The following is a 24,964-nucleotide window of genomic DNA, read 5'->3' as shown; positions in this document are numbered from 1 at the left end:
ATTTCATATTGTGTTTTTACTGTTAATTTGGAAAACAAATGCATACTTTTTAGAATTCTGTATAAAGGAGGAGTAAATACGCTGTGAGCAAGGACCTAAGTGGGTTGTCAATGAGTTTAATATATGAGTTCTAATATGCAGAGTTGAGGTTTATATTGACTGCTCAGTGCTTCCCTGGGGCTGGACTATAAATGGATGGATATTAGGAAGTCTTGTTCTGATTTGGTAATGACGTTAATGCATTATTCTAAATCAGACAGTCTTAATATAGTTTAAATGTATGTTTCGAACCAAATGTTCTTTTTTAAAGCACACAAACATTTTGAAATCATTCCTAATGTGGTTAATGAATTATTGATGTTCCATTGGGAAACTAAAATGCAGATTTTTCTCTTTTGGAAATCAGGGACTGTTACAAAGCATCACATTTTAGTGATACACTGAGAGCCAGTGGTGTGTTTATACAAATAGTCCTAGTTTCCATATAAATTCTAGAAAAATGCTTTAGAATTTATAAATTATAAAAAATATGACTTATTTTAGAGAGTTTAAAATCTAGGTTTTTTTAATGGTTTGTTGTTTTTTGTTTTTTGTGTTTTTTTCCTCATTAGGAAAACACTAGTACTTTTCAGTTACCTTGATTTTTAAATTAATCTGCAGGTCCCCATTCAAAGGCCTTGGGTTCCTTTCAAAGGTCAGTATAATTCAAGCTTAGATTATGAAGGACTGAGCATACCTAAAGGATTTTGCATGTGGATCTTTACTGCCACTACCACAACCATCACCACCTACACACACACACACAACACACACACATTCTCTCTCTCTCTCTCTCCCTCCCTCCCGCACTCCCTCCCTTCCTCCCCCCTTTGCTCTCATGGCATCTTTTAAAAATATACTCTTGAATCCTTCCAGGGAGGGCAAATTCACTTCTTATCTAAGTAAACCCAAATGGCATGCATCAGCACCAGGACTGCCCATCTTTCCTAGTTCCATTATTCATAGACTATAGGCTAGAATTCATCTTGTTCCTCAAGAGTCCAGCATTTTTAGCTAACCATGCCTACATTTAAACTTACTCTCATTTCTTTTCTACTTGACTGTGTTCTTTCAATATACTAGCATTATAGTTTCCAGATTTGATTTCTCTCCTGTCTTATTTCCATCAGTTTTCAAGTCTATTAAGATTCTACCTCTTCATTTGTCTTTTGCCACGATTCTTTTCACTCATACTACTGCTACTGGCTCAGCCCTCTCATTACAGTCACCTAATTCTAACATATATTGCTGCTAAGTTAATTTTTCTTAAGTTACTGATTGTGCTTTTTTAAAGCCCCTTGTTGAATATTTAGGCAGGACTCCATGTGGATATCCACAGCCCTCCGTAGTACAGCCCTAACTTTCCCTTCTAGCTTTGCCTTACTACTCTTCTACATGTACTTTACGTTGTGGACAAATTACTATATGCTGTTTTTCAAACATGTCCTATTTTTCCTACCTCTGTGCTTTTCATTCTCTTCCTTCTCCCTGGAATACCCTTCTAACCCATCTCTACTTACTGACATTCTAATGTCTCTTTTTCTAAGCAGGACTTCTTGATTTCCCTTGACTAGAAGTTATCTTCTAAGCTCTCCCTATCCTTCTTTAAAGCATTTTCATAAGTCTCAAGTACCAACTCTACATTGTGTTTTTGTTGACCTTACTATATCTACTACATTTTTAACTTCAGGAAAGGTGGCGTGTCTTACTCATCTTTGTATTGCCTGCAATATCTAGTCCAGGTTCTGAATAGTAAATATTTTTATATGTGTTTTGAAGCACACTGACCAATGAAGATAAGAAATCAAGAGGCTATTTCCTTATTTTATTTTATTTTATTTTTTTTTTGAGACAGTGTCTCACTTTGTCACCCAGGCTGGAGTGCAGTGGCACAATCTCAGTTCACTGCAACCTCTTGCCTCCCGGGTTCAAGCAATTCTCATGCCTCAACCTCCCAAGTAGCTGGGATTATAGGCGTGTGCCACCACACCTAGCTAATATTTATATTTTTAGTAGAGATGGGGTTTTGCCATGATAGCCAGCATGGTCTCAAACTTCTGGCCTCAAGTGATCTTCCTGCCTCAGCCTCCCAAAGTGCTAGGATTACAGGCATGAGGCATGAGCCACTGCACCCAGCAAGATGCTATTTCCTTAGTCACCTAAAGATAATCTCATTTTTAGTTATAGAAGGTTTGAAATAGGAGTGAATAGACTTTACTTAATTCTGACTTTATTTCCGTACCTTTTTTTTTTTTCTTTTTTTTTATTTTGAGATGGATTCATGCTCTATCGCCCAGGTTAGAGTACAGTGGCACAGTCTCAGCTCATTGCAACCTCTGCCTCCCGGGTTCAAGTGATTTCCCTGCCTCAGTCTCCTAAGTAGCTGGGATTACAGGTACCCACTACCACACCCAGCTAATTTTTGTATTTTTAGTAGAGACAGGGTTTCACCATTTTGGCCAGGCTGGTCTCGAACGCCTGACCTCAAGTGATCCTCTTGCCTCAGCCTCCCAAAGTGCTGGGATTACAGGCATGAGCCACCGTGCCCTGCCTATTTCTGTAACTTTTGATAAGTCATTTGATCTGTTGTTGTTGTTTTCTCATAGTAACAAAGTAGAAATAATTTTCTGCCTGCTTTGCTAGATAAATTAAGGGGAAAAAAATAAGATATGTAAAAATGTTATTTGTTATTAACAAGAAAGTTGCTATTTTAAAGGTTCTATAAAGACATAGAGTGCTTATTAGAAATTGAGCTAGTGCCTTCAGGAAAGGATAAGAAGAGTTTGCTGAAGTTCTTTCTTTAGGGATTCTTGTGTACCGATAGCACAGTTAAAGAACAAACTCATACCATTTTTATATTTCTGTGTAGTTTGACTAAGCTTACTGGCTTGAATGATTAACTGTTATCCCAAATACGGATTATCTTTCAGCCAATTCAGGGAATCACAGCTACTGAGTAGTGTATGTCAGATCTCTTGGGTGTGCTGGAGTGAGTAAAAGGGGAATGAATTACTGTGTTCATGCTAAGACTTAATTGAACAGGTATTCAGTTGATCTAGGTGATGGGCACTTTGCTACTTTTATTGTAACAAATTTGTATATTTAGTTGCTTTAAAACTTTATTTCATGCTTTCATTAGGCCCTGTGAAAAAGGGTAGAGAACAAAACACACAGCGAAGTTTTTTTCTCAGAATGAAGTGTACCCTAACTAGCCGAGGAAGAACTATGAACATAAAGTCTGCAACATGGAAGGTAAGTAAAAATTATTTATGATTGATGATACACTTTATTTATACATAGACATTGTAGTATTAAGATAACTTTAGAATTGTGAGGGAAGGTTTACAGTTCCTTGGTGTTTGGTTATGTGACATTTATATCTTCAACTGATTTGCCTGTGATCCCCAAAATCCAGAACCGTGTAGTAATTTGCCAATTTGAGGCACAAACTTAAATTATGTGAATTGTGGCACTGGTGTACCAGGCTTACTTAATCAGTTGGCTTTGCCAACCACACAATATTTGAATCCTGATAGGGCTTAATTTTCTATTAATCATGGTTTTGTATCTTTGTTCAACGTTGAAACATAGTCATCAGTGCCAGAGATAACTATCAAACAGCCATGATGATGAGATGAATGAAAAAGCAGCCTAGACTTTATATGAGGGGAATTTTTTAAAGAGTAATGTATAGGCCCTGGGCAGGAAGTAGGTCATGGGTGGTATCATAGGAAAAATGTTCATTGATTTTCAAAAACATGATTAATCCACTAGTGACAGTAAATTTTATCAAAGCTTACTGGCCATGTCAGACTCAACTACTTATCTCTGCTTTTTTTGTTTCCTAGCATTGTAAATATTTTTTTTTAACTGCTTTGTTTTCTTCTTCATACACAGGTATTGCACTGCACAGGCCATATTCACGTATATGATACCAACAGTAACCAACCTCAGTGTGGGTATAAGAAACCACCTATGACCTGCTTGGTGCTGATTTGTGAACCCATTCCTCACCCATCAAATATTGAAATTCCTTTAGATAGCAAGACTTTCCTCAGTCGACACAGCCTGGATATGAAATTTTCTTATTGTGACGAAAGGTAAATTCGATCTAACATGTGAATTTGAAATTTTTAATTAGTCTACAGCATTATTGAATATTCACCATAGCAAAGATTCAGCGTTGGCCATGCATGGTGGCTCACAGCTATAATCTCAGCACTTTGGAAGGCCGAGGCAGGGGGAGCGGATCATCTGAGGTCAGGAGATCGAGACCAGCCTGGCCAATGTGTTGAAACCCCATCTCTACTAAAAAACACAAAAATTAGTGGGGCATGGTGGCGGGCACTACTCAGGAGGCTGAGGCAGGAGAATCGCTTGAACCTGGGAGGTGGAGGTTATGGTGAGCTGAGATCACACCACCACACTCCAGCCTGGATGACAGAGCAAGACTCCATCTAAAAAAAAAAACAAAAAAATTACTCAGTGTTAAACTATGCTTTCCACTTAATTGAACAGAATGATACATCCTATAATATTAGATTAACTTTGTAAATTAATTCAGCCACATTTATTGAACATTTACTCTGTACTATGAACGCTTACTTTACTAGGTGCTATCCAGAAATTAAGATGAGTCTTTTTTTCCCCAATAGGGGCTTTACTTACTTAAAGAGAGAATTTCAAAGATAGGCAGTGTGTATTCTGAGCAAAGATAGATTACCTTAGGTTGGGGACTAGAAAGCCAAGTGTTTGTATATCTCTTCATCCTACATATTTTCCCTGAGAAGCTTCAACCTTGCCCATGGTTTCTATTACTATTTCCCACATTTCTTTCTGTAACTAATTCTATTTAATTGCCAACTTAATATTTCTATCTGGATATTCTTCTATATTGTAAACTAAGTATTTCTGTGACTGAACTGTACCACTACTGCCCCCAAACAATATCATCATCAAAAACTGCTTTTCTTCCTGTAACGCTTATCGTGGTTAATACACCACCATATACATATGACTCCAGCAAAACTTTGGAAGTCATCCGTAACTTTTCTTTTACATTCATTAGCTACATACAGTTAGTGTCTAAATCTTACAGATTTACTGTCTACATATATCTCTTGATCCATTTCCTCCTTTCCATCCTTGCGCTCCTGCCATTGAATTCATTAGCTCATTATTACCCTTGACTTGAGTTGTTGGCATAGCTGCCTTTTTGCCAACAGATTTGTACCCTTGTAATCTTTCATCTAAGTTGCCAGAAAGTGGGTGTCCTAATGTGAAAATCAGATCATATCATTCTGTTGTTGAAAATGCCTCAAATGCTTCCCTTCATCTTTGCACACAAAAATATTTTGTTTACAAAAATACTAGATGAGGGAAGTAAATTTTCATTTATCAAAAGAAGATGTGCATTTTAAAAGACTGAAAAAAAAATAGACCCACACAATACAATCTAAACTTAGCATGGCAAACAAAGATATTTATGCTCTGGCCCTAACTCTCTCTTTGGAATCCCATGTTAGATTCACTCATGGCATGCAGCTCTGATACTTACAATGTGGCCTTGGCCTTGGTACTTAACCGTTGTAAAACTCACATTCCTTATCTATAAAATAAGAATCATGGCCGGGTCTGGTGGCTCATGCCTGTAATCCCAGCACTGTGGGAGGCCGAGGCAGGTGGATCACCTGAGGTCAGGAGTTTGAAACCAGCCTGGCCAACATGGTAAAACCCCATCTCTACTAAAAATACAAAAATTAGCTGGGTATGGGGGCACGTGTCCATAATCCCAGCTACTCGGGAGGCTGAAGTAGGAGAATTGCTTGAATCCAGGAGTTGGAGGTTGCAGTGAACCAAGATTGCACCACTGCACTCCAGCCTGGGAGATGGAGTGAGATTCCATCTCTAAAAAAAAAAAAAAAAAACTTACCTCAGAAGGATGTTGTAAGGATTAAAGGAGTCTGTTGAGTGCCTAGTGCACATAGTGAATGCTTCACTACTGGTGTGAACTTTAAGAAAATGAATATAGAAAAGCTAAGAATTATTTTAAGGTGTTTACTACTAGTATTCATGTAAATGTATGATGGAACAGAGATTTCCATCCTATTTTGAGGAATTATTTTTTATTTTTTTGAAAACTTAAGGTAACAAAGTAGAGGTGAGGCCAGGGAGAAGGGAAGGTAATGGAGCAAAAATGAGAAAGGGAGTGACATTCCCCTCTAGTTATAGCAGAAAATTAGCAAAATGATCATGACGGGAGGCAACAGTAAAGACAGCCAGCTCATATATCAACCAAGACAGTTTTGAGTTTGACCAGCAGACTGTTATTTTCTGGTTTAGAGCTCTTTCCAGGAACTTCTCGCATCTATAACCCCTGAGAACCAAGCTATGGAAAAAATTTTGCTCAATTTTAAGAAAATCTAACATATCAAGCTCCTAAACTCCAAAATATTCCACAAATAGCGGCTGTTTACTATACTGAGTAATAATCATTACAAATTATTCAACACTTTATTTGAGCATCTACTATGTTCATGGCACTAAAGTAGAAATGAAGATGAACAGTTCCTGCCTCAAAATAAATGAGTTGTATACTGCTTTAGATCATGGGTTTCCTAGTCCATTAAAAACACTTTTTAGTCATATTTTCTGGACACCCCCACCCCTTTGGTACAGAATATAACCTATGTAATTCTCTAAAGTTAAATTAACTTCACTTTTCTTGCTCCAATATGTGTAAAACTGACCTTCTAGGAAAGCATATACAGTTTATATTTTTGACTTCTTGGTATCTTTTAGTGATAGACATACCTCAGATTGAGAAGCACTGATTGACATTAGATTAAATCAGAGCTTCCTATGACAATATAAATAATACCCTCATTAATCTGATCCCCTTACCTACTTCTTCAGCATCATCTCATATCTGTCTCCACTAATCGTATTATAGAATCTTTGTTACCTGCACCATGTTAAGCATTTTTAAAAATCTTTTGCTTATACCATACCTTTTTCCTGAAAGCAGTTTTGCCTTTCCTTTGTCTCTTTCTAGTCATAAGTCTCCTATAAGAGGCAGTTCCTCATTCTACCATTCCTTTGTATGCATAGGATTCCATGGAATAGATTCTCATCACTGCATTTATCACATTATTTCCTAAGTAGTACACTACGTCTACTGGAAGATTAGCCACGTGTTGAGTTTTGTCTTTGCATTTTCATGCCTAGAATAATGCCAGGCACACATAGGCATATTAAGATTTGAATAGTGAAAAAGTTTTTAATTCCATGGGGATTTTATTTAAACAGAAAAATATAAGACCAATTAAAATTATTTTTAAAGCATAATTTCAAGAAATATGACTGATTTTGTTTAAAAACATGTTTTCCTTTATAATGCTGCCACCTGGTGTTGCTGTGTTTAGAGATGTCCCTTTGTAAAGAATTGAGGGTTTGAGTTGAGTTTGGTTTGGTTTTTGGCAAATCAGCTTTTCATTTATGTATTTATTTTGTAATAAACTATGGAAGATCTTGCCTTTAAGTGTGAGAACACAAGCAATGTTACTTTTATACCTTTATAGGCTATCTTGCCTATGTCCTTCCTGTAGTTAGGTGGGTTTTTTTTTTTGACACACAGCATGTTATATAAGGTTTGCTTGCACCTCAGTAAGAAAGTCCTCTGAAATCTAAAGGCTGAGAATCTAAAAGCTTAACTCATGTTTTGCTCCTAGAAAGACTTGAGAAGAGAGTATTTCTGTTCAGCATGGTACTAGGAAGATAGCTTTCTCTTTCTCATGTCATGGTTGCCATTTCATACTGCTTACAGAGAATAAGATCTAGTCTGTGTCTTAAATAAAGGTCTACTCTCTGCCAGCGAGCTAGATAGGGTAATTGGATTGTTTTCCAATCTATTTTCATTTGAAATATTGTTTTATCTTAAATTACTCCCATAATTTCATGGAATGCCAAAAACTAAACTAAGTACAAGAGCATCTTCTAAAACATAATTCCTTTAGTTCCCATTTAGTGTAGATGCTCTTTGGTTGATGATATTAGAATTGTGTAATGGCTATTGATCTCTCAAAGTGAGGTGTTGCCTAGGGGCTTAAAAGTTACTACATAAAGAATTGGCTTTATGAAGAAATGTTATAGATTTTATCTATATTTTAAAATAAGTGTCAGTGACTACCTTTACAACTTTTACCATTTAGTTTAGTAGTATTTCTTATCTGTTTATTAATACTCTGCCTTGTTACCAAAAGTATGTATAATGAGATGTAATAAGAATAGGTAACAAGTAGGCTGGGCACGTTGGCTCACGCCTGTAATCCCAGTACTTCGGGGAGGCTGAGGCGGGTGGATCACCTGAGGTCAGGAGTTCAAGACCAGCCTGACCAACATGGAGAAACCCCATCCCTACTAAAAATACCAAATTAGCTGGGCGTGGTGGCACATGCCTGTAATCCCAGCTACTTGGGAGGCTGAGGCAGGGGAATCACTTGAACCCAGGAGGTGGAGGTTGCGGTAAGCCGAGATCACACCTCATTGTGCTCTCCAGCCTGAGCAACACAAGGGAAACTCTGTCTCAAAAAAAAAAGAATAAGTAACAAGTTTGGGTGAACAGGATAAAAGAGTTAAATAACAGGACGAACCTAGAGGACTTAAAGAAATGTGTGGTGTTGCATTTAATAACTGTAGTTGCTAAAGGTGAGGTGTAAATTTATTCTAAGCAAAGGAGGATGCTCTTTATTTTTGAAAATTAACTTGTCCATAAGATTAATGCCTATCAGTTAACTTGGGAGGAGAAAAATTTTTATCAGTGTCTCCCTTTTTTTTCTTAAGTCTTATATTTTTTACTAACAGAATTACCGAATTGATGGGATATGAGCCAGAAGAACTTTTAGGCCGCTCAATTTATGAATATTATCATGCTTTGGACTCTGATCATCTGACCAAAACTCATCATGATAGTAAGTACAATGGAAGAACTCAGAGATACTCTAATTACTTAACTGTTGCAACCTCTGTACAGTTTGGCTACCCATCTAATTCTCTGGTTGAAATGAACAGTCTTCCTAGACTAAATGTGTTAACAGGCCTATTCAGTAGAGATCTTGACCATTTTGTGTTTTGTATGTGTTGCAACAAATAACAGTAAAAATAGAATCATTTAATCATAGACAAAACTTCCTGGCATTTTAAATACAAAGACTTTTGAAAATCCAAATATTATAGAGTATTGAATAGCATAATTTTCAGAATTCACATAAATACTCAGAACAGTGGTTCGTATGTAAAAGGCACTCAGAAAATATTTGTACAATCAATGAATGTGAAGGTGGTGAACATCACATTTGGTAATAAGTACCATTTTTAAAAATGCATATAAGTGCATAGTTAGCTGTGTATATTTATGGGTTACATGAGATATTTTGATATAGGCATGCAATGCATAAGGATAAATGGAGTACCTATCACCTCAAGCATTATCTTGTGTGACAAACAATCCAGTTATACTCTTTTGGTTATTTTATTTTATTTATTTATTTAGTTTTTTCTTTTGAGACAGGATCTCACTCTGTCGCCCAGGCTGGAGTGCAGTGGAGCAATCTCGGCTCACTGCAACCCCCGCCTCCCAGGTTCAAGAGATTCTCCTGCCTCATCCTCCCAAGTAGCTGGGATTATAGGCATGTACCGCCATGCCTGGCTAATTTTTGTATTTTTAGTATAGACGGGGTTTCGCCATGTTGGCCAGGCTGGTCTCGAACTCCTGACCTCAGGTTATCCACATGCCTTGGCACCCGGCCTCTTTTAGTTACTTTAAAATGTACAATTAAATTATTTTTGACTATAGTCACCCAAAACAAGTACCTTTGACATAAGATTTGATTCTGAATTTTACTCGAATGTTAAGATCCCCAAGGTAAGTTAAACTTTGGACTATCTCACCTGTTTAATCTGTACCTATGCATGACTTTCTACTGTGCTTGAGGATACCTAAATATCACTTAGTTTGTGTGACTGATCAGCCTTGAACTTAAGAGTAAATCCAAGTCTGCAGTCAGGACCCCCCAATCCTCAAAATAATACCATCATTAGGATTTATTTAGTACTTTCTCCCAAATCAATATTTAATTTAAATTGCCTAAATTGCCAAAAGACTTACAATGTGGTATCAATTTATATTTAAATATGCTACATACAGCTTTTTAAAGCATCTTTGGTTCTCTGGAAACCGTAGTCAGAATTTAAGGAAGTTATTGCGGCACCATTTTCTTAAAAAGGCTATTGATTATTCTCTAATCTGACACTTTCAACCTAAGTCATTAAAGGAATTTTAGTTACTGAAGATTGTATATTCATGAACTCTTCACTTAGCTCATTGGCAGCAAAGGAGTTTTATTTAGGGGGTTTGAAAAAGGAAATGGGTATATTTTCAGCTATTCTGGGACACACTGTCAGAATGTAAGCAGTTACAACTGATTCCACTAAATAAACATTTGTTTTCCAAAACAATGATCAACATTCAGCATCTGTTCATTTAATTGAAAATTCAAAGTTACAATATTTTCTCTGCATGATTCTTTTTCCTTTCCCCCCCTAGTGTTTACTAAAGGACAAGTCACCACAGGACAGTACAGGATGCTTGCCAAAAGAGGTGGATATGTCTGGGTTGAAACTCAAGCAACTGTCATATATAACACCAAGAACTCTCAACCACAGTGCATTGTATGTGTGAATTATGTTGTGAGGTAAGTTTGAGAAATAAACATTTTTGGGGAACAAATAATAATTCTTTTTGGATACTCTGTTCATTTATAGGAAGATAAGATTATAAATATTAACTAAATTTTAATTCTTTTACATCACTACCAAATTGTTATTTTCTATACTCTGACCTAGGTTTCCAGTCCAGCTATTCTACAGTGATGCCACTAAATACTGTCAGTGGTTGTCTATCCCCATACCTTCACTCCTATTTTTAAAAAGACCATGAAAAAAATACCAGATCCATTGATTGGTTTGGTCTAGTTATACAGATATTGGCATATACTATCTCAAGACAGCTGTGTTCTTTTTGTAGGAAGAATACTGGCCTAGGTTTGTATCATAGCTCTACTTCTCATTAGCTCCCTGACCTTGGGGAAGTCTCTTCATTTTTCTGAATTTCATCTATGTAGATAATCCTTCAGAAGGTTATAATGAAAATTAAATGGAATTCTATGAGATTAGGGAGGGGGGAGGGATAGCATTAGGAGATATACCTAATGTAAATGACGAGTTAATGGATGTAGCACACCAACATGGCATATGTATACATATGTAACAAACCTGCACGTTGTGCGCATGTACCCTAGAACTTAAAGTATAATTTAAAAAAAATTCTATGAGATTAATAAGCTATATGATGTTAATACATGGCTCTTGTATATTCATGAACTCTTCATTTAGCTCTTTGGCTTGTGAATATTATGTACATCAAAATTTAATTTTTCATATGATCTATTTTACTAGACTCCTGCCCCATCTAGTCTACCTGTCCACATTATTACCACATTCTAGTCCATCTTGCCCATTACTACCAGGCTAAGCTTTCTAGTGTGGATATGTCATCATCTTATTTTCCTTAGAATTTTAGCGATCTTTTTATCATTTCCAAGATAAACACTTGCCTAGGTGTATAGCATCCTTGTTTACCATCATACTCATGCATCAGAGATTTAGCCTTCCCTTTAACATCTAGGGCCACCCCTCTTAGGAGGACTTTGGCCAGTTTTTTATTTTTGCCACTTCTGACACCATCCTTTAATGTTTTAATATTAGTGCCACAGAGTTCTTTTGTGGCTTTACCATTATGTAAGAATCCTCCACTTGGAATGTCTTTCTCTTCCTCACACGCCAGTCTGCCTAGCAAATGCCACTTGATCCCAAGTATCAGCTTGTTAGCTTCTCAGTGAAGCAAGCCTTCTCTATTTTCACAGTTATCACAGTGTATTTTAATTGTTTACATATCTACTTTCACAATGGGTTATAAATTTCTTAAGGTCAAGAGTTGGCCATTTTAATCTTTGCATTCTCAGTTCATTTCAGATAGTGAACATTTAATACGTTAATTAAAGGAGTAATTTACATTTAAGCCAAACGTGAAGATAAACTTTTGCTCATCATCCCTCTTCAACCGTATCCTGTAGGTGGTATCACCTTATGTTCTTACCACCAAAGAAAATATGGCCCCTGTCTTAGAAAGTTCTTGATCATTTATCTGTGTATCTTTAGGACTATCCTTAGATCATGCCTCACATATTGATGCTAAAGAGTTCTTTTGTGCCAGTTTCATAATGTGTGTCAGCACAACAATTCTGAAGATTTTTTGGTGTCCTTCATGTACTTGACTACAAATTGCCTTGTCATCACCACTCTTCTCAAAGGATATCTGAAATTCTTTTTTTCTTTTTTTTTTTTGAGACGGAGTCTCACTCTGTCACCCAGGCTGGAGTGCAGTGGCATGATCTGGGCTCACTCCACCTCCCGAACTCAAGCGATTCTTGTGCCTCAGCCTCCCAAGTAGCTGGGACTACAGGTGTGCACCACCACACCAGGCTAATTTTTTGTATTTTTAGTAGAGACGGGGTTTTGCCATGTTAGCCAGGCTCTTGAACTCCCAGGCTCAAGCAATCCACCCGCCTCAGCCTCCCAAAGTGCTGGGATTACAGGCATGAGCCACCGCGCCCAGCCTGGATATCTGAAATTCTTAACTGAAATTAGTCAAATTATCTTGTACTGGGGAGTTTTTAAATTTCAACTTTTATTTTTGATTCAGGGGATACATGCATAGGTTTGTTACGTGAATATATCATGTGATGCTGAGGTTTGGGATACAACTGATGCTGTCACCCAGGTAGTGAGCATAATACCCAACAGTTGGTCAACCCTTGCCCCTCTCCCCTAGTAGTCCTCAATGTCTATTGATGCCATCTTTATGTCCACAAGTAACCCAGTGTTTAGCTCCCACTTACAAGTGAGAACATGCAGCATTTGGTTTTCTGTTCCTGGGTTATCTCACTTAGGATAATGGTCTCTGGATGCATCCACGTTGCTGCAAAGGACATGATTTCATTCTTTTTTATGGCTGCATACTGTGAATTTTATTGGGTCTTTAGTTTGTATTAGCATTTTAAAACCCTAAGTGTGACATAGTACGCATGAGTGATCATGCATTTCAAGAAATCTTAAAATGTTCCTGTCCATAAAGCAGAATTTTTTAAGAGACCATTTCACAGTCCCCCTTCCCCTTACTGTATGAAGTGCTCATTTGTGAATTACTAATTTCTCTTGTTTTGACAGTGGTATTATTCAGCACGACTTGATTTTCTCCCTTCAACAAACAGAATGTGTCCTTAAACCGGTTGAATCTTCAGATATGAAAATGACTCAGCTATTCACCAAAGTTGAATCAGAAGATACAAGTAGCCTCTTTGACAAACTTAAGAAGGAACCTGATGCTTTAACTTTGCTGGCCCCAGCCGCTGGAGACACAATCATATCTTTAGATTTTGGCAGCAACGGTGAGTAGTTATTTTGTTAATCGCCTAAATTGTGTCTGTTGCTGCAAGCCCCATTTCAACTAAACATTACTTTACGGTTTTTGTTGGTAATCATTTGGACATTACAAGCTAATATATTTTTATAGTTTTCTTAAATGTATTTGCTTAAATATTTTTGCCCCTGTAATTTCTTAACATTCTTGCTTTTTTATATTGTTGGAAATTGTGCTTCAAAGTGTCCTTAAGGTATTTCTTCTTCCCACATAAATTTTTCCTGGCTACTCTATTTCTGTATCCTGCTGTCAGATTTTCTCCAAGTTTAGCAGAGTTATATGGAAGTAGGCATTGTTGCATTAAAGGATAAAAAAGTAGTCATACTATAACATCGACAAGCATTGAAGATGAAAACTGCAATTTTAAAGTAGAGAACATTTTAATATATAAAAAGGTTGGTATTGCCTTTTGTCTTTTATGCCATAGAGATTAAGAGGAGGTATCAATCGTGGATTGTAAAGATAACTCAGACTTATGGTTATACTATACTATTATATGTAAACTTTCTGATGAAGGAAAATTTGGTAACATTTTCTTGTTTGATGAATTCGACAAACCTTTTGTGAAAAAGAACATAAATTTTTTATATGTGAAAATCCTTGTGGCCGGGCGCAGTGGCTCACGCCTGTAATCCCAGCACTTTGGGAGGCCGAGGCGGGTGGATCACTGGAGGTTAGGAGTTCGAGACCAGCCTGGCCACCATGGTGAAACCCCGTCTCTACCAAAAATACAAAAATTAGCTGGGCGTGGTGGTGTGCGCCTGTAATCCCAGCTACTTGGGAGGCTGAGGCAAGAGAATTGCTTGAACCTGGGAGGCAGAGGTTGCAGTGAGCCGAGATTGCGCCATTGCACTCCAGCCTGGGCAACAGAGCAAGACTCTGTCTTGGGTTAAAAAAAAAAAATCCTTCCATACTTTAGATTGACTCATATTTTTTCCCCACAGACACAGAAACTGATGACCAGCAACTTGAGGAAGTACCATTGTATAATGATGTAATGCTCCCCTCACCCAACGAAAAATTACAGAATATAAATTTGGCAATGTCTCCATTACCCACCTCTGAAACACCAAAGCCGCTTCGAAGTAGTGCTGACCCTGCACTCAATCAAGAAGTTGCATTAAAATTAGAACCAAATCCAGAGTCACTGGAACTTTCTTTTACCATGCCCCAGATTCAGGATCAGCCACCTAGTCCTTCTGATGGAAGCACTAGACAAAGTTCACCTGAGGTAGGTGTCATAATATAATCAGAAAGGGACAACTTTCAGATTTTAACATTCAAGAATGTATTTATAAGTTTGATTCAAACACTCATTTGAACCACAAATTACATTTGTGTGTTTGAATTTTAGCACTTTAAAATTATTGCAAGAGCTATTGCCTAACTTAGACCTGAGCACATGTTTTAGGCTCAAAGATAGTCAGGGACATGGGAAGAAACTAGCTTAATATAAACCAAAAGGTGAAAAGTACATTGTTTCTCTATTATTTATATCAGTAGGACAAAAACATCTTGAATTTGGACATTTAAAGAGAATATGTGCTCAAGGTAGCTACAGCCTATACCTGTTACCCCTTTTAGTTTGTTTTATTGTGTTTTGTTTTGTTGTTTTGTTTTGAGAAAGAGTCTCACTATCACCCAGGCTGGAGTGCAGTGGTGCAATCACAGCCTCAACCTCCCAGGCTCAAGTGATTCTCCCACCTCAGCCTCCCAAGTAGCTGGGACTACAGGCCCGCACCACCCCCCTGGCTAAGTTTTTAACCTTTTTTTTTTGTGTGTGTGTGTGGAGTCAGGGTTCTCACTATGTTGCCCAGGCTGGTTTTAAACTCCTGGGCTCAAGCGATCCTCCTGCCTTGGCCTCCCAAAGTACTAGGATTACAGGTGTGAGCTACCATGCCTGGCCCATTACCCCTTTGAGTTGGAGAACTGTCTGGTAGCAACAGACTTACCAGGGTTTAAATGGGAAAGGACCTTATAAATTCTTTGCCCAATTTAGTCTAATTTCCATCACTATTTTGAAATTTTGGATAAGTATAATACGAAAATAACAAATGTTTTGTAAAATAAATACTTAGTACTGGTCTTTTTTATTCTGGATCTGTCTTGGTATTAATTGTCCTATAAACACAATAAAAATAATCTTTAAAGGCTAGGCTGGCCAAGACTAGAGATACCACACAGGGCTCTATTTCTAAATCTAGAATGATTCCATTTTAGGGCTTCCTACATCTAAAAATATGCTCAGGAGTAGGGCAACTTAGATCTGAACATTATAACTTGATAAATGAGGCATAAATAAGCTTTAATAAGTGGTAAATAATTCTACATTAAGTATTTGTTGAATAAAACTGACAAGCTAAGAGTAGGAGATTTGACATCTCATAGCCTTGTGTTGAATGAATATATATCCTATGCTCTGGTTGCTTAATTTACCCAGCACAAAAAAAAAATGTTTGATTCATCTTGGTTTTTATCTAACAAAAGTAAATCTAACAAAAACGTTAGAATGAGGAAAGCAAAATTTCTTGCTTAGAATACACAGCTATAGTTTTTTGTTAAAATTCTTGCCCAGAACTCTTAAAATAGTAATAATGTATATTCGTTCAGGTATATGCAGGTAAAATAACTTATTTTACTCTCCCACCCCCGACAGTAACTGTGAGATTTTTAGGTAGCTCAGTCACCACAGGAGTGTGCCTTCTCAGTTCAAAGGTAAATTCCAGTGAATGTGGCATCTAGTTAATTGGTCAATTAGGTACCATTGTGGGATGTGAATTACCAAATAGGTTTTATTCTTTAGAATAAGGTGTTTCTTTTCATCTCAATTTTGTAAATGATGTTATATTACATAGTCAGAAATATGTATATTGGCAAAATTAGTTACTAGTATAAGCTTCAAAATGTCACTATTTTCACTAAAAAAATTGTTTCTTTTTTTTGAGATGGAGTCTCACTCTGTCGCCAGGCTGGAGTGCAGTGGTATGATCTTGGCTCACTGCAACCTCCGCCTCCCAGGTTCAAGTGATTCTCCTGCCTTAGCCTCCTGAGTAGCTGGGATTACAGTCGTATGCCACCATGCCCCGCTAATTTTGTATTTTTAGTAGAGATGAGGTTTCACCATGTTGGCCAGGATGGTCTCGATCTCTTGACCTCGGGATCCGCCCACCTTGGCTTCCCAAAGTGCTGGGATTACAGGCGTGAGCCACCGAGCCCAGCCTAGTTAAATAAAATTTGATAAACACGATGGACTTGGTTGTGTGTTTTCTGGTTTTTCTGGATCTAGTTTGAAAATTCTGACAACTAGCAAAGTATATGGAGGCTTCTTCAGGAAATAGTAAACATATTTCTTTTTACAGCCTAATAGTCCCAGTGAATATTGTTTTTATGTGGATAGTGATATGGTCAATGAATTCAAGTTGGAATTGGTAGAAAAACTTTTTGCTGAAGACACAGAAGCAAAGAACCCATTTTCCACTCAGGTATATGAACTTGTTTTATATTAAATTTCATTAGTTTTTAGTCTGAAGTGACTTTGGGTTTCACTTGTTTTTTATTTATAAGGTGTGGCCATTGTAAAAACTCATGTATTTGCTGTTTTAAAGGACACAGATTTAGACTTGGAGATGTTAGCTCCCTATATCCCAATGGATGATGACTTCCAGTTACGTTCCTTCGATCAGTTGTCACCATTAGAAAGCAGTTCCGCAAGCCCTGAAAGCGCAAGTCCTCAAAGCACAGTTACAGTATTCCAGCAGACTCAAATACAAGAACCTACTGCTAATGTCACCACTACCACTGCCACCACTGATGAATTAAAAACAGTGACAAAAGACCGTATGGAAGACATTAAGATATTGATTGCATCTCCATCTCCTACCCACATACATAAAGAAACTACTAGTGCCACGTCATCACCATATAGAGATACTCAAAGTCGGACAGCCTCACCAAACAGAGCAGGAAAAGGAGTCATAGAACAGACAGAAAAATCTCATCCAAGAAGCCCTAACGTGTTATCTGTCGCTTTGAGTCAAAGGTATTTATGTGTAACATTCAAGTTATAGTTCTTTTATTATTTTTGAGATAAATGTATGTGATAGTACATGATTTTTAAACTTACAGCAAACTTTCTGATAGCTATGCCCTAAGGCAAATTCTTGAGAACTCAAAAAACTTTCTAAATTAACCTCATATATTTTTTCTTTTTCTTTCTTTCTTTTTTTTTTTTTGAGACAGAGTCTCACTCTGTCGCCCAGGCTGGAGTGCAGTGGCACAATCTCAGCTCACGGCAACCTCCACCTCCTTGGTGCAAGAGATTCTCCTGCCTCAGCCTCCCGAGTAGCTGGGATTACAGGCATGCACCACCACGCCCAGCTAATTTTTTTGGTATTTTTCATAGAGACAGGGTTTCTCCATGTTGGTCAGGCTGGTCTCAAACTCCTGACTTCAGGTGATCCGCCTGCCTCGGCCTCCGAAAGAACTGGAATTACAGGTGTGAGCCACCACGCCCGCTCCTATTTTTTCTAAAATAATTATAAATTCTAAAATTACCTATCTAAATGTAAGAGGGTCTTCTGACACCTTTAAAATAAAATCCAGCTCAGTAAGTTCTGTAAATGTGTAGAAGTTGGCTCAGACGTACTTCCTGCAGTTGTTTAAATCAGACTAGTTAACTACCCTCGCTACTTAGATGCTTCCATTTCTTAGAGCTCTTTTTTAAGCTTATCTGAAGAAAAGCCCTTCCAATTTAAGGGTTATTTCCAATTGCACATTCCAAATTGAGCCTTCCATCTTCAGCATTCAATATAGATGTTTACAGGTCCCTCTTTTAAAATTTCATTATACTTAACTTATATTAAAGTTGCTTTTATTTTTCATTACGTATTTGTAGAACATTAGCTATATATATATTGCAGGCTACACAGGGTTTTGAACTGTACACCAGGAATCTAAGCATGAATTATTACTTCTATGGAGCTAGTTCAAACAAACATATGGCCATGACCCAATTTTTAAGTTATACTTTCTGTATATAATTTGTAAGGGGATTTCACATATTTTAAGTTAAAGGCTATAGCTAGAAGAAATTAAGTTTTATCTAATAAGTGTGTGGAAGAGGGAAATGATTCCTTCTCTACTATGTCTAGATTAAGCCAGATATCAATAGCAATAGGAAAGAACCACTGTGGTAGCCAGAACACATAGCTTTTTTCCCTGCCTAGCATTCCCACCTTGACCTAGAGTGCTGGGAGAGGTCTTTTCCCTAAGCTTAGAAAACATATTGGGGCTTTAGATGAACTCAGAAGTACTTTATGTTACTTTATTTACTGTGTCACTAACTCACTTTTGACTCGGAGCTCCACGAGGGCAATCATAGTATCTTGGGCATTTTAATGATACTAACACTTAGCTGATGACCTAATGTGTAATACTTCCTCAATAAATGGTTGTTGAGGCAGGGTGCAGTGGCTCATGCCTGTAATCTCAGCACTTTGGGAGGCTGAAGCGGGTGGATCACCTGAGGCCAAGAGTTTGAGACCAGACTGGCCAACATGGTGAAACTCTGTCTACTAAAAATGCAAAAATTAGCTGGGCGTGGTGGCACACGCCTGTAATCCCAGCTACTTGGGAGGTTGAGGCAGGAGAATTGCTTGAACCCTGGAGGTGGAAGCTGCAGTGAGCCGAGATTGTGCCATTGCACTCCAGCCTGGGCGAGAAGAGTGAAACTCTGTTTCAAAAAAAAAAAGAAAAAAACAATAGTTGTTGGACTGACAGATGCATGAATACAGTAATAAAAATGACAATCACTTATAAGTTACAGTTTACTATCAGCTACAGAGGATGGGATATCCAGTTTTCTGAACAACTGTTCTCTTGTACTTGTCAAAGCCAAAGTGTAACAACACATCAGGTCGGTTTGGCAATTTTTTTTGAGACGGAGTTTTGCTCTTGTTGCCCAGGCTGGAGTGCAATGGCGCGATCTCGGATCTCGGCTCACCACAACCGCTGCCTCGCTGGTTCAAGCAAATCTTGTGCCTCAGCCTCCTGAGTACCTGGGATTACAGGCATGCGCCACCACGCCCAGCTAATTTTGTATTTTTAGTAGAGATGGGGTTTCTCCAGGTTGTTCAGGCTGGTCTCAAACTCCTGACCTCAGGTGATCCGCCTGCCTCAGCCTCCCAAAGTGCTGGGATTACAGTTGTGAGCCACTGCACCCAGCTAGCAATTGTTTGTAAACGTTAGTTCCAATGTAGCATACACTGAAAACTTTTATGAAAGGAATTTCAAAAATTAAGATAAACCATTAAAAACATAACTACTAAGTACTACTACTACTACTACAATATTTACATAATAGACTGAGTTACATTTCATAAAGACAATATATCTATATAAGAATTTTTAAACTTGCCTGTCTATATAAGTTTTATAGAAATTTTTTAAAAACCAAAGAAAACTGCAAAATAAGATCACTTACCTATTTGGCATTCTCAACTATCTGGAACAGCAAGGAGCCATTATGATTATGCATTTGGTTTGTGGGGTGTCTTGAAAAGTCAAAATAATATAACAAAGCTGATGTACTTTACTCATTAGAACAATTCTTCACAATTTAATATTAATTTTAGATATACATAGTTCATGTTTGATAACCACATCAATACTGAGTGAAAAATAGCATAGTGGGAAGAGCAGGGGAGGGGAGGTAGGGATCTGGAGACCTAGAGTGTACTTCCATATCGCAACTAGTGAGCAGTAGGACTTTGAGAAAGTTACCCAATAGGCCTCAGGGTTCTTATTTATAAAATGGGTATGATAGGCCTGCCTTATCTATCTTGGGAACTTAAGTAAGGTCAAAATGAACTAATGAACTTGAAATGTTTTATAAACTGAAAATGCTATATGAATGTGAGATTGATCTTGTATTTCAGTAGTCCCAACAATATCACTGCATTGTTATATTCGTGGAATAAAAGGACAATATTTAACTGTTTGACTCTACAATAGTGTCAATTTAGTCGTGTTCAGCTCTATTTTATAAAATAGGGGTACGCATACTGTAGAAAATTTTCTGTTAAATTAAGCTTTGAAGGCCAGGTGCTCACGCCTGTAATCCCAGCACTTTGGGAGGCCAAGGTGGGCGGATCACTTGCGCTCAGGAGTTTGAGACCAGCCTGAGCAACATGGTGAAATCCCGTCTCTACAAAAAATATATATATATAAATTAGCCATAATCTCAGCTACTTGAGAGGCTGAGGTGGGAGGATCACTTGATTCCAGAGGCAGGGCTTGGTTGCGGTAAGCAGAGATGATGTCTCTGCACTCCAGCCTGGCTGACAGAGTGAGACCCCGTTTCACCAAAAAAAAAAAAAAAAAAAAAAAAAAAAAATTAAGCTTTTACTTTTAAGGTGATACACTTCAGTAATCAGGAAAGTTATCTTATGTATATTATATTCCTTAATATTGGAGAACTAAGGAATTATGTATTTTCTTTAAAAGAGCTCACTGGGTATTTCAGAAAAAAAAAAAAAACAGCTATATTTTCATATAGAATTTTTTTCTTTTCAGAACTACAGTTCCTGAGGAAGAACTAAATCCAAAGATACTAGCTTTGCAGAATGCTCAGAGAAAGCGAAAAATGGAACATGATGGTTCACTTTTTCAAGCAGTAGGAATTGTAAGTATGAGAGTAGTAGGTTTTGCTTTTCTAGCTAATGTGCTATTTCCTGTGCGTGTGTGTGTTTCCACATCTCTTCCAAATAGTAAAGTTATATTTTCAGAAGTTATACATTGGGTTTTTTTACTCTGTATACACTGGTTTTTAAAAATACAAATATTTAATAAATACATATTCCAAACAATTCCAGTGTATTTTGAGTTAAAAAGTGAAGTTCTCCCCTTACTCCACCCTGAATATCACCACCAATCTCATTCTCTTCCCTTTAAGTTACTTTGCCTTATTAAAAGAACTGCTGTTGGCCAGGCACAGTGCCTCATGCCTGTAATCCCAGCACTTTGGGAGGCCAAGGTGAGGATCACTTGAGGTCAGGAGTTTGAGACCAGCCTGGCCAACTTGGTGAAACCCTATCTCTACTAAAAATACAAAAATTAGCCAGGCGTGGTGGTGCACAACTATAATCCCAGCCACTCTGGAGGCTGAGGCAGGAGAACAGCTTGAACCTGGGAGGTAGAGGTTGTGGTGAGTTGAGATCAGGCCACTCACTGCACTCCAGCCTGGGCGAGAGAGTGAGAGCCCATCTCAAATTTAAAAAAGAACTGCTATGTTTTGGGGTAAGTCAATAGTGGTATAATACATTCTGATATTTTCAAACTAAATTAACTGGAAAGTATTTATAGACAGAATGGTCATAATGGATGGCAAATAACTTAAGGAATTCAAAATAATTTAGGGTAGTATTTAAGAAACTGCCTATAATGTTATTAAATTTACACTGATTTCAAGGTTTTTGGTTGTTTAAAAAAAAAAAGTTCAACAAACTAAACTTGAAATAACTTTACTGTTTATAGGGAACATTATTACAGCAGCCAGATGATCATGCAGCTACTACATCACTTTCTTGGAAACGTGTAAAAGGATGCAAATCTAGTGAACAGAATGGAATGGAGCAAAAGACAATTATTTTAATACCCTCTGGTTAGTTTATTCTTTCTGACCTTGAACATCACAAAGACAAAATACATTAAACATTTTTACTTAGGAGATTTAATCTAAGTGAGAATGACTTTGGTTCCTTAGCAAGATTAAAAACTAAAGTTGCGGCTGGGCACGGTGGCTCACACCTGTAATCCCAGCACTTTGGGAGGCCGAGGCAGCCAGATCATCTGAGGTCAGGAGTTGGAGACCAGCCTGGCCACCATGGTGAAACCCCATCTCTACTAAAAATACAAAAATTAGCTGGGCGTGGTGGCGGGCGCCTGTAATCCCAGCTACTTGGGAGGCTGAGGCATGAGAATTGCTTGAACCCAGGAGACAGAGGTTGCAGTGAGCCAAGATGGCACCACTGCACTCCAGCCTGGGCGACAAGAGTGAAACTCTGCCTCAAAAAAAAAAAAAAGTAAAGTTGTATGTCATTTAATGGTCTTAATACAGAGATTAACATTTCAAGGTGGAGCTTTTCATTTTTAGTAATTTTATTTGACTTATCTATGTCCATGTGCTGTCAATATTGATAGAAGCTGAAATTTGTGGATTTTTATGACTACTTTTCGTTTGTTTGTTTGTTTGTTTGTTTGAGACAGGGTCTCGCTCTGTTGCCCAGGCCTGGAGTGCAGTGGCATGATCATAGCTCACTGCAGTCTCAAACTCCTGTGCTCAAGCTCAAGCGATCATCCTACCTCAGCCTTCTGAGTAGCTTGCACTACAGACATGCCTCACCACACCCGGCTAGTTTTTGTAGAGATGGGGTCTCACTATGTTGCCCAGGCTGGTTTCAAACTCCTGGCCTCAAGTGATCCTCCTGCCTCAGCCTGTGCTAGGATTACAGGCATCAGTCTCGATGCCCACCATATTTATGCCTTTTTCCAAATTGTTATTTCTTTGTGCCTTTATTGTATCCTGTAAACATTTGTGACACAGCAACAGTATCACTTGATTATACTTTTTTACATAGTTGTGGTTTTGCCAGGTAAACTAAAAACACTTCCAGAAGTTTGCTTTATTTTCTATGATACCTAACACACTGTGGGTGTTTAATATTCATTGACTAGATGAATGTATACTTAGGTATCTCTTTTGTTTTTCAGATTTAGCATGTAGACTGCTGGGGCAATCAATGGATGAAAGTGGATTACCACAGCTGACCAGTTATGATTGTGAAGTTAATGCTCCTATACAAGGCAGCAGAAACCTACTGCAGGGTGAAGAATTACTCAGAGCTTTGGATCAAGTTAACTGAGCTTTTTCATAATTTCATTCCTTTTTTTGGACACTGGTGGCTCATTACCTAAAGCAGTCTATTTATATTTTCTACATCTAATTTTAGAAGCCTGGCTACAATACTGCACAAACTTGGTTAGTTCAATTTTGATCCCCTTTCTACTTAATTTACATTAATGCTCTTTTTTACTATGTTCTTTAATGCTGGATCACAGACAGCTCATTTTCTCAGTTTTTTGGTATTTAAACCATTGCATTGCAGTAGCATCATTTTAAAAAAAATGCACCTTTTTATTTATTTATTTTTGGCTAGGGAGTTTATCCCTTTTTCGAATTATTTTTAAGAAGATGCCAATATAATTTTTGTAAGAAGGGAGTAACCTTTCATCATGATCATAGGCAGTTGAAAAATTTTTACACCTTTTTTTCACATTTTACATAAATAATAATGCTTTGCCAGCAGTACGTGGTAGCCACAATTGCACAATATATTTTCTTAAAAAATACCAGCAGTTACTCATGGAATATATTCTGCGTTTATAAAACTAGTTTTTAAGAAGAAATTTTTTTTGGCCTATGAAATTGTTAAACCTGGAACATGACATTGTTAATCACATAATAATGATTCTTAAATGCTGTATGGTTTATTATTTAAATGGGTAAAGCCATTTACATAATATAGAAAGATATGCATATATCTAGAAGGTATGTGGCATTTATTTGGATAAAATTCTCAATTCAGAGAAATCATCTGATGTTTCTATAGTCACTTTGCCAGCTCAAAAGAAAACAATACCCTATGTAGTTGTGGAAGTTTATGCTAATATTGTGTAACTGATATTAAACCTAAATGTTCTGCCTACCCTGTTGGTATAAAGATATTTTGAGCAGACTGTAAACAAGAAAAAAAAAATCATGCATTCTTAGCAAAATTGCCTAGTATGTTAATTTGCTCAAAATACAATGTTTGATTTTATGCACTTTGTCGCTATTAACATCCTTTTTTTCATGTAGATTTCAATAATTGAGTAATTTTAGAAGCATTATTTTAGGAATACATAGTTGTCACAGTAAATATCTTGTTTTTTCTATGTACATTGTACAAATTTTTCATTCCTTTTGCTCTTTGTGGTTGGATCTAACACTAACTGTATTGTTTTGTTACATCAAATAAACATCTTCTGTGGACCAGGCCCCTTTGATCAGCTTTTATGTTCAAATATTAATAATATTTGCCTCAACACCTCCAACTCATAAAATTGTTTGCCAACAATTTAAGCACTTATGAAAATTACATGGTACTGGTTATTTCTACATTTATCTTATTGCCATCACCTTAATGTATGTTGAGTCCCTAAATGTCATGTTAAATAATAACAACCATAATATCCCATTGAAAAGAGTATGTTGTTAGAAAAGAAACGTCA

General features: G+C 37.3%; 1 protein-coding gene across 2 annotated transcripts in view; it reads left to right on the top strand.

Moving 5' to 3' along the window:
- The window catches only part of HIF1A (hypoxia inducible factor 1 subunit alpha), a 50,459-nt gene extending 25,729 nt beyond the window's left edge, over nt 1-24,730 (top strand). For both annotated transcript variants that reach the window (XM_032134756.2, XM_032134757.2), the window contains exons 5-15: nt 3,179-3,291; nt 3,937-4,139; nt 8,902-9,008; nt 10,643-10,790; nt 13,384-13,604; nt 14,581-14,867; nt 16,996-17,118; nt 17,242-17,675; nt 21,209-21,317; nt 22,169-22,295; nt 23,405-24,730. In XM_032134756.2, the coding sequence (XP_031990647.1) occupies nt 3,179-3,291; nt 3,937-4,139; nt 8,902-9,008; nt 10,643-10,790; nt 13,384-13,604; nt 14,581-14,867; nt 16,996-17,118; nt 17,242-17,675; nt 21,209-21,317; nt 22,169-22,295; nt 23,405-23,556 (2,024 nt within the window). In that variant the 3' untranslated portion in view covers nt 23,557-24,730. The remainder of the gene's footprint in view (nt 1-3,178; nt 3,292-3,936; nt 4,140-8,901; nt 9,009-10,642; nt 10,791-13,383; nt 13,605-14,580; nt 14,868-16,995; nt 17,119-17,241; nt 17,676-21,208; nt 21,318-22,168; nt 22,296-23,404) is intronic.
- Nucleotides 24,731-24,964: the final 234 nt, after the last annotated feature.

Source organism: Hylobates moloch, unplaced genomic scaffold (genome assembly GCF_009828535.3).
Source record: "Hylobates moloch isolate HMO894 unplaced genomic scaffold, HMol_V3 SCAFFOLD_16, whole genome shotgun sequence".
Taxonomy (NCBI): Eukaryota; Metazoa; Chordata; class Mammalia; order Primates; family Hylobatidae; genus Hylobates; species Hylobates moloch.
The sequence above is the reverse complement of the archived record's forward strand: the minus strand, read 5'-3'. Positions and strand labels throughout refer to the sequence as shown.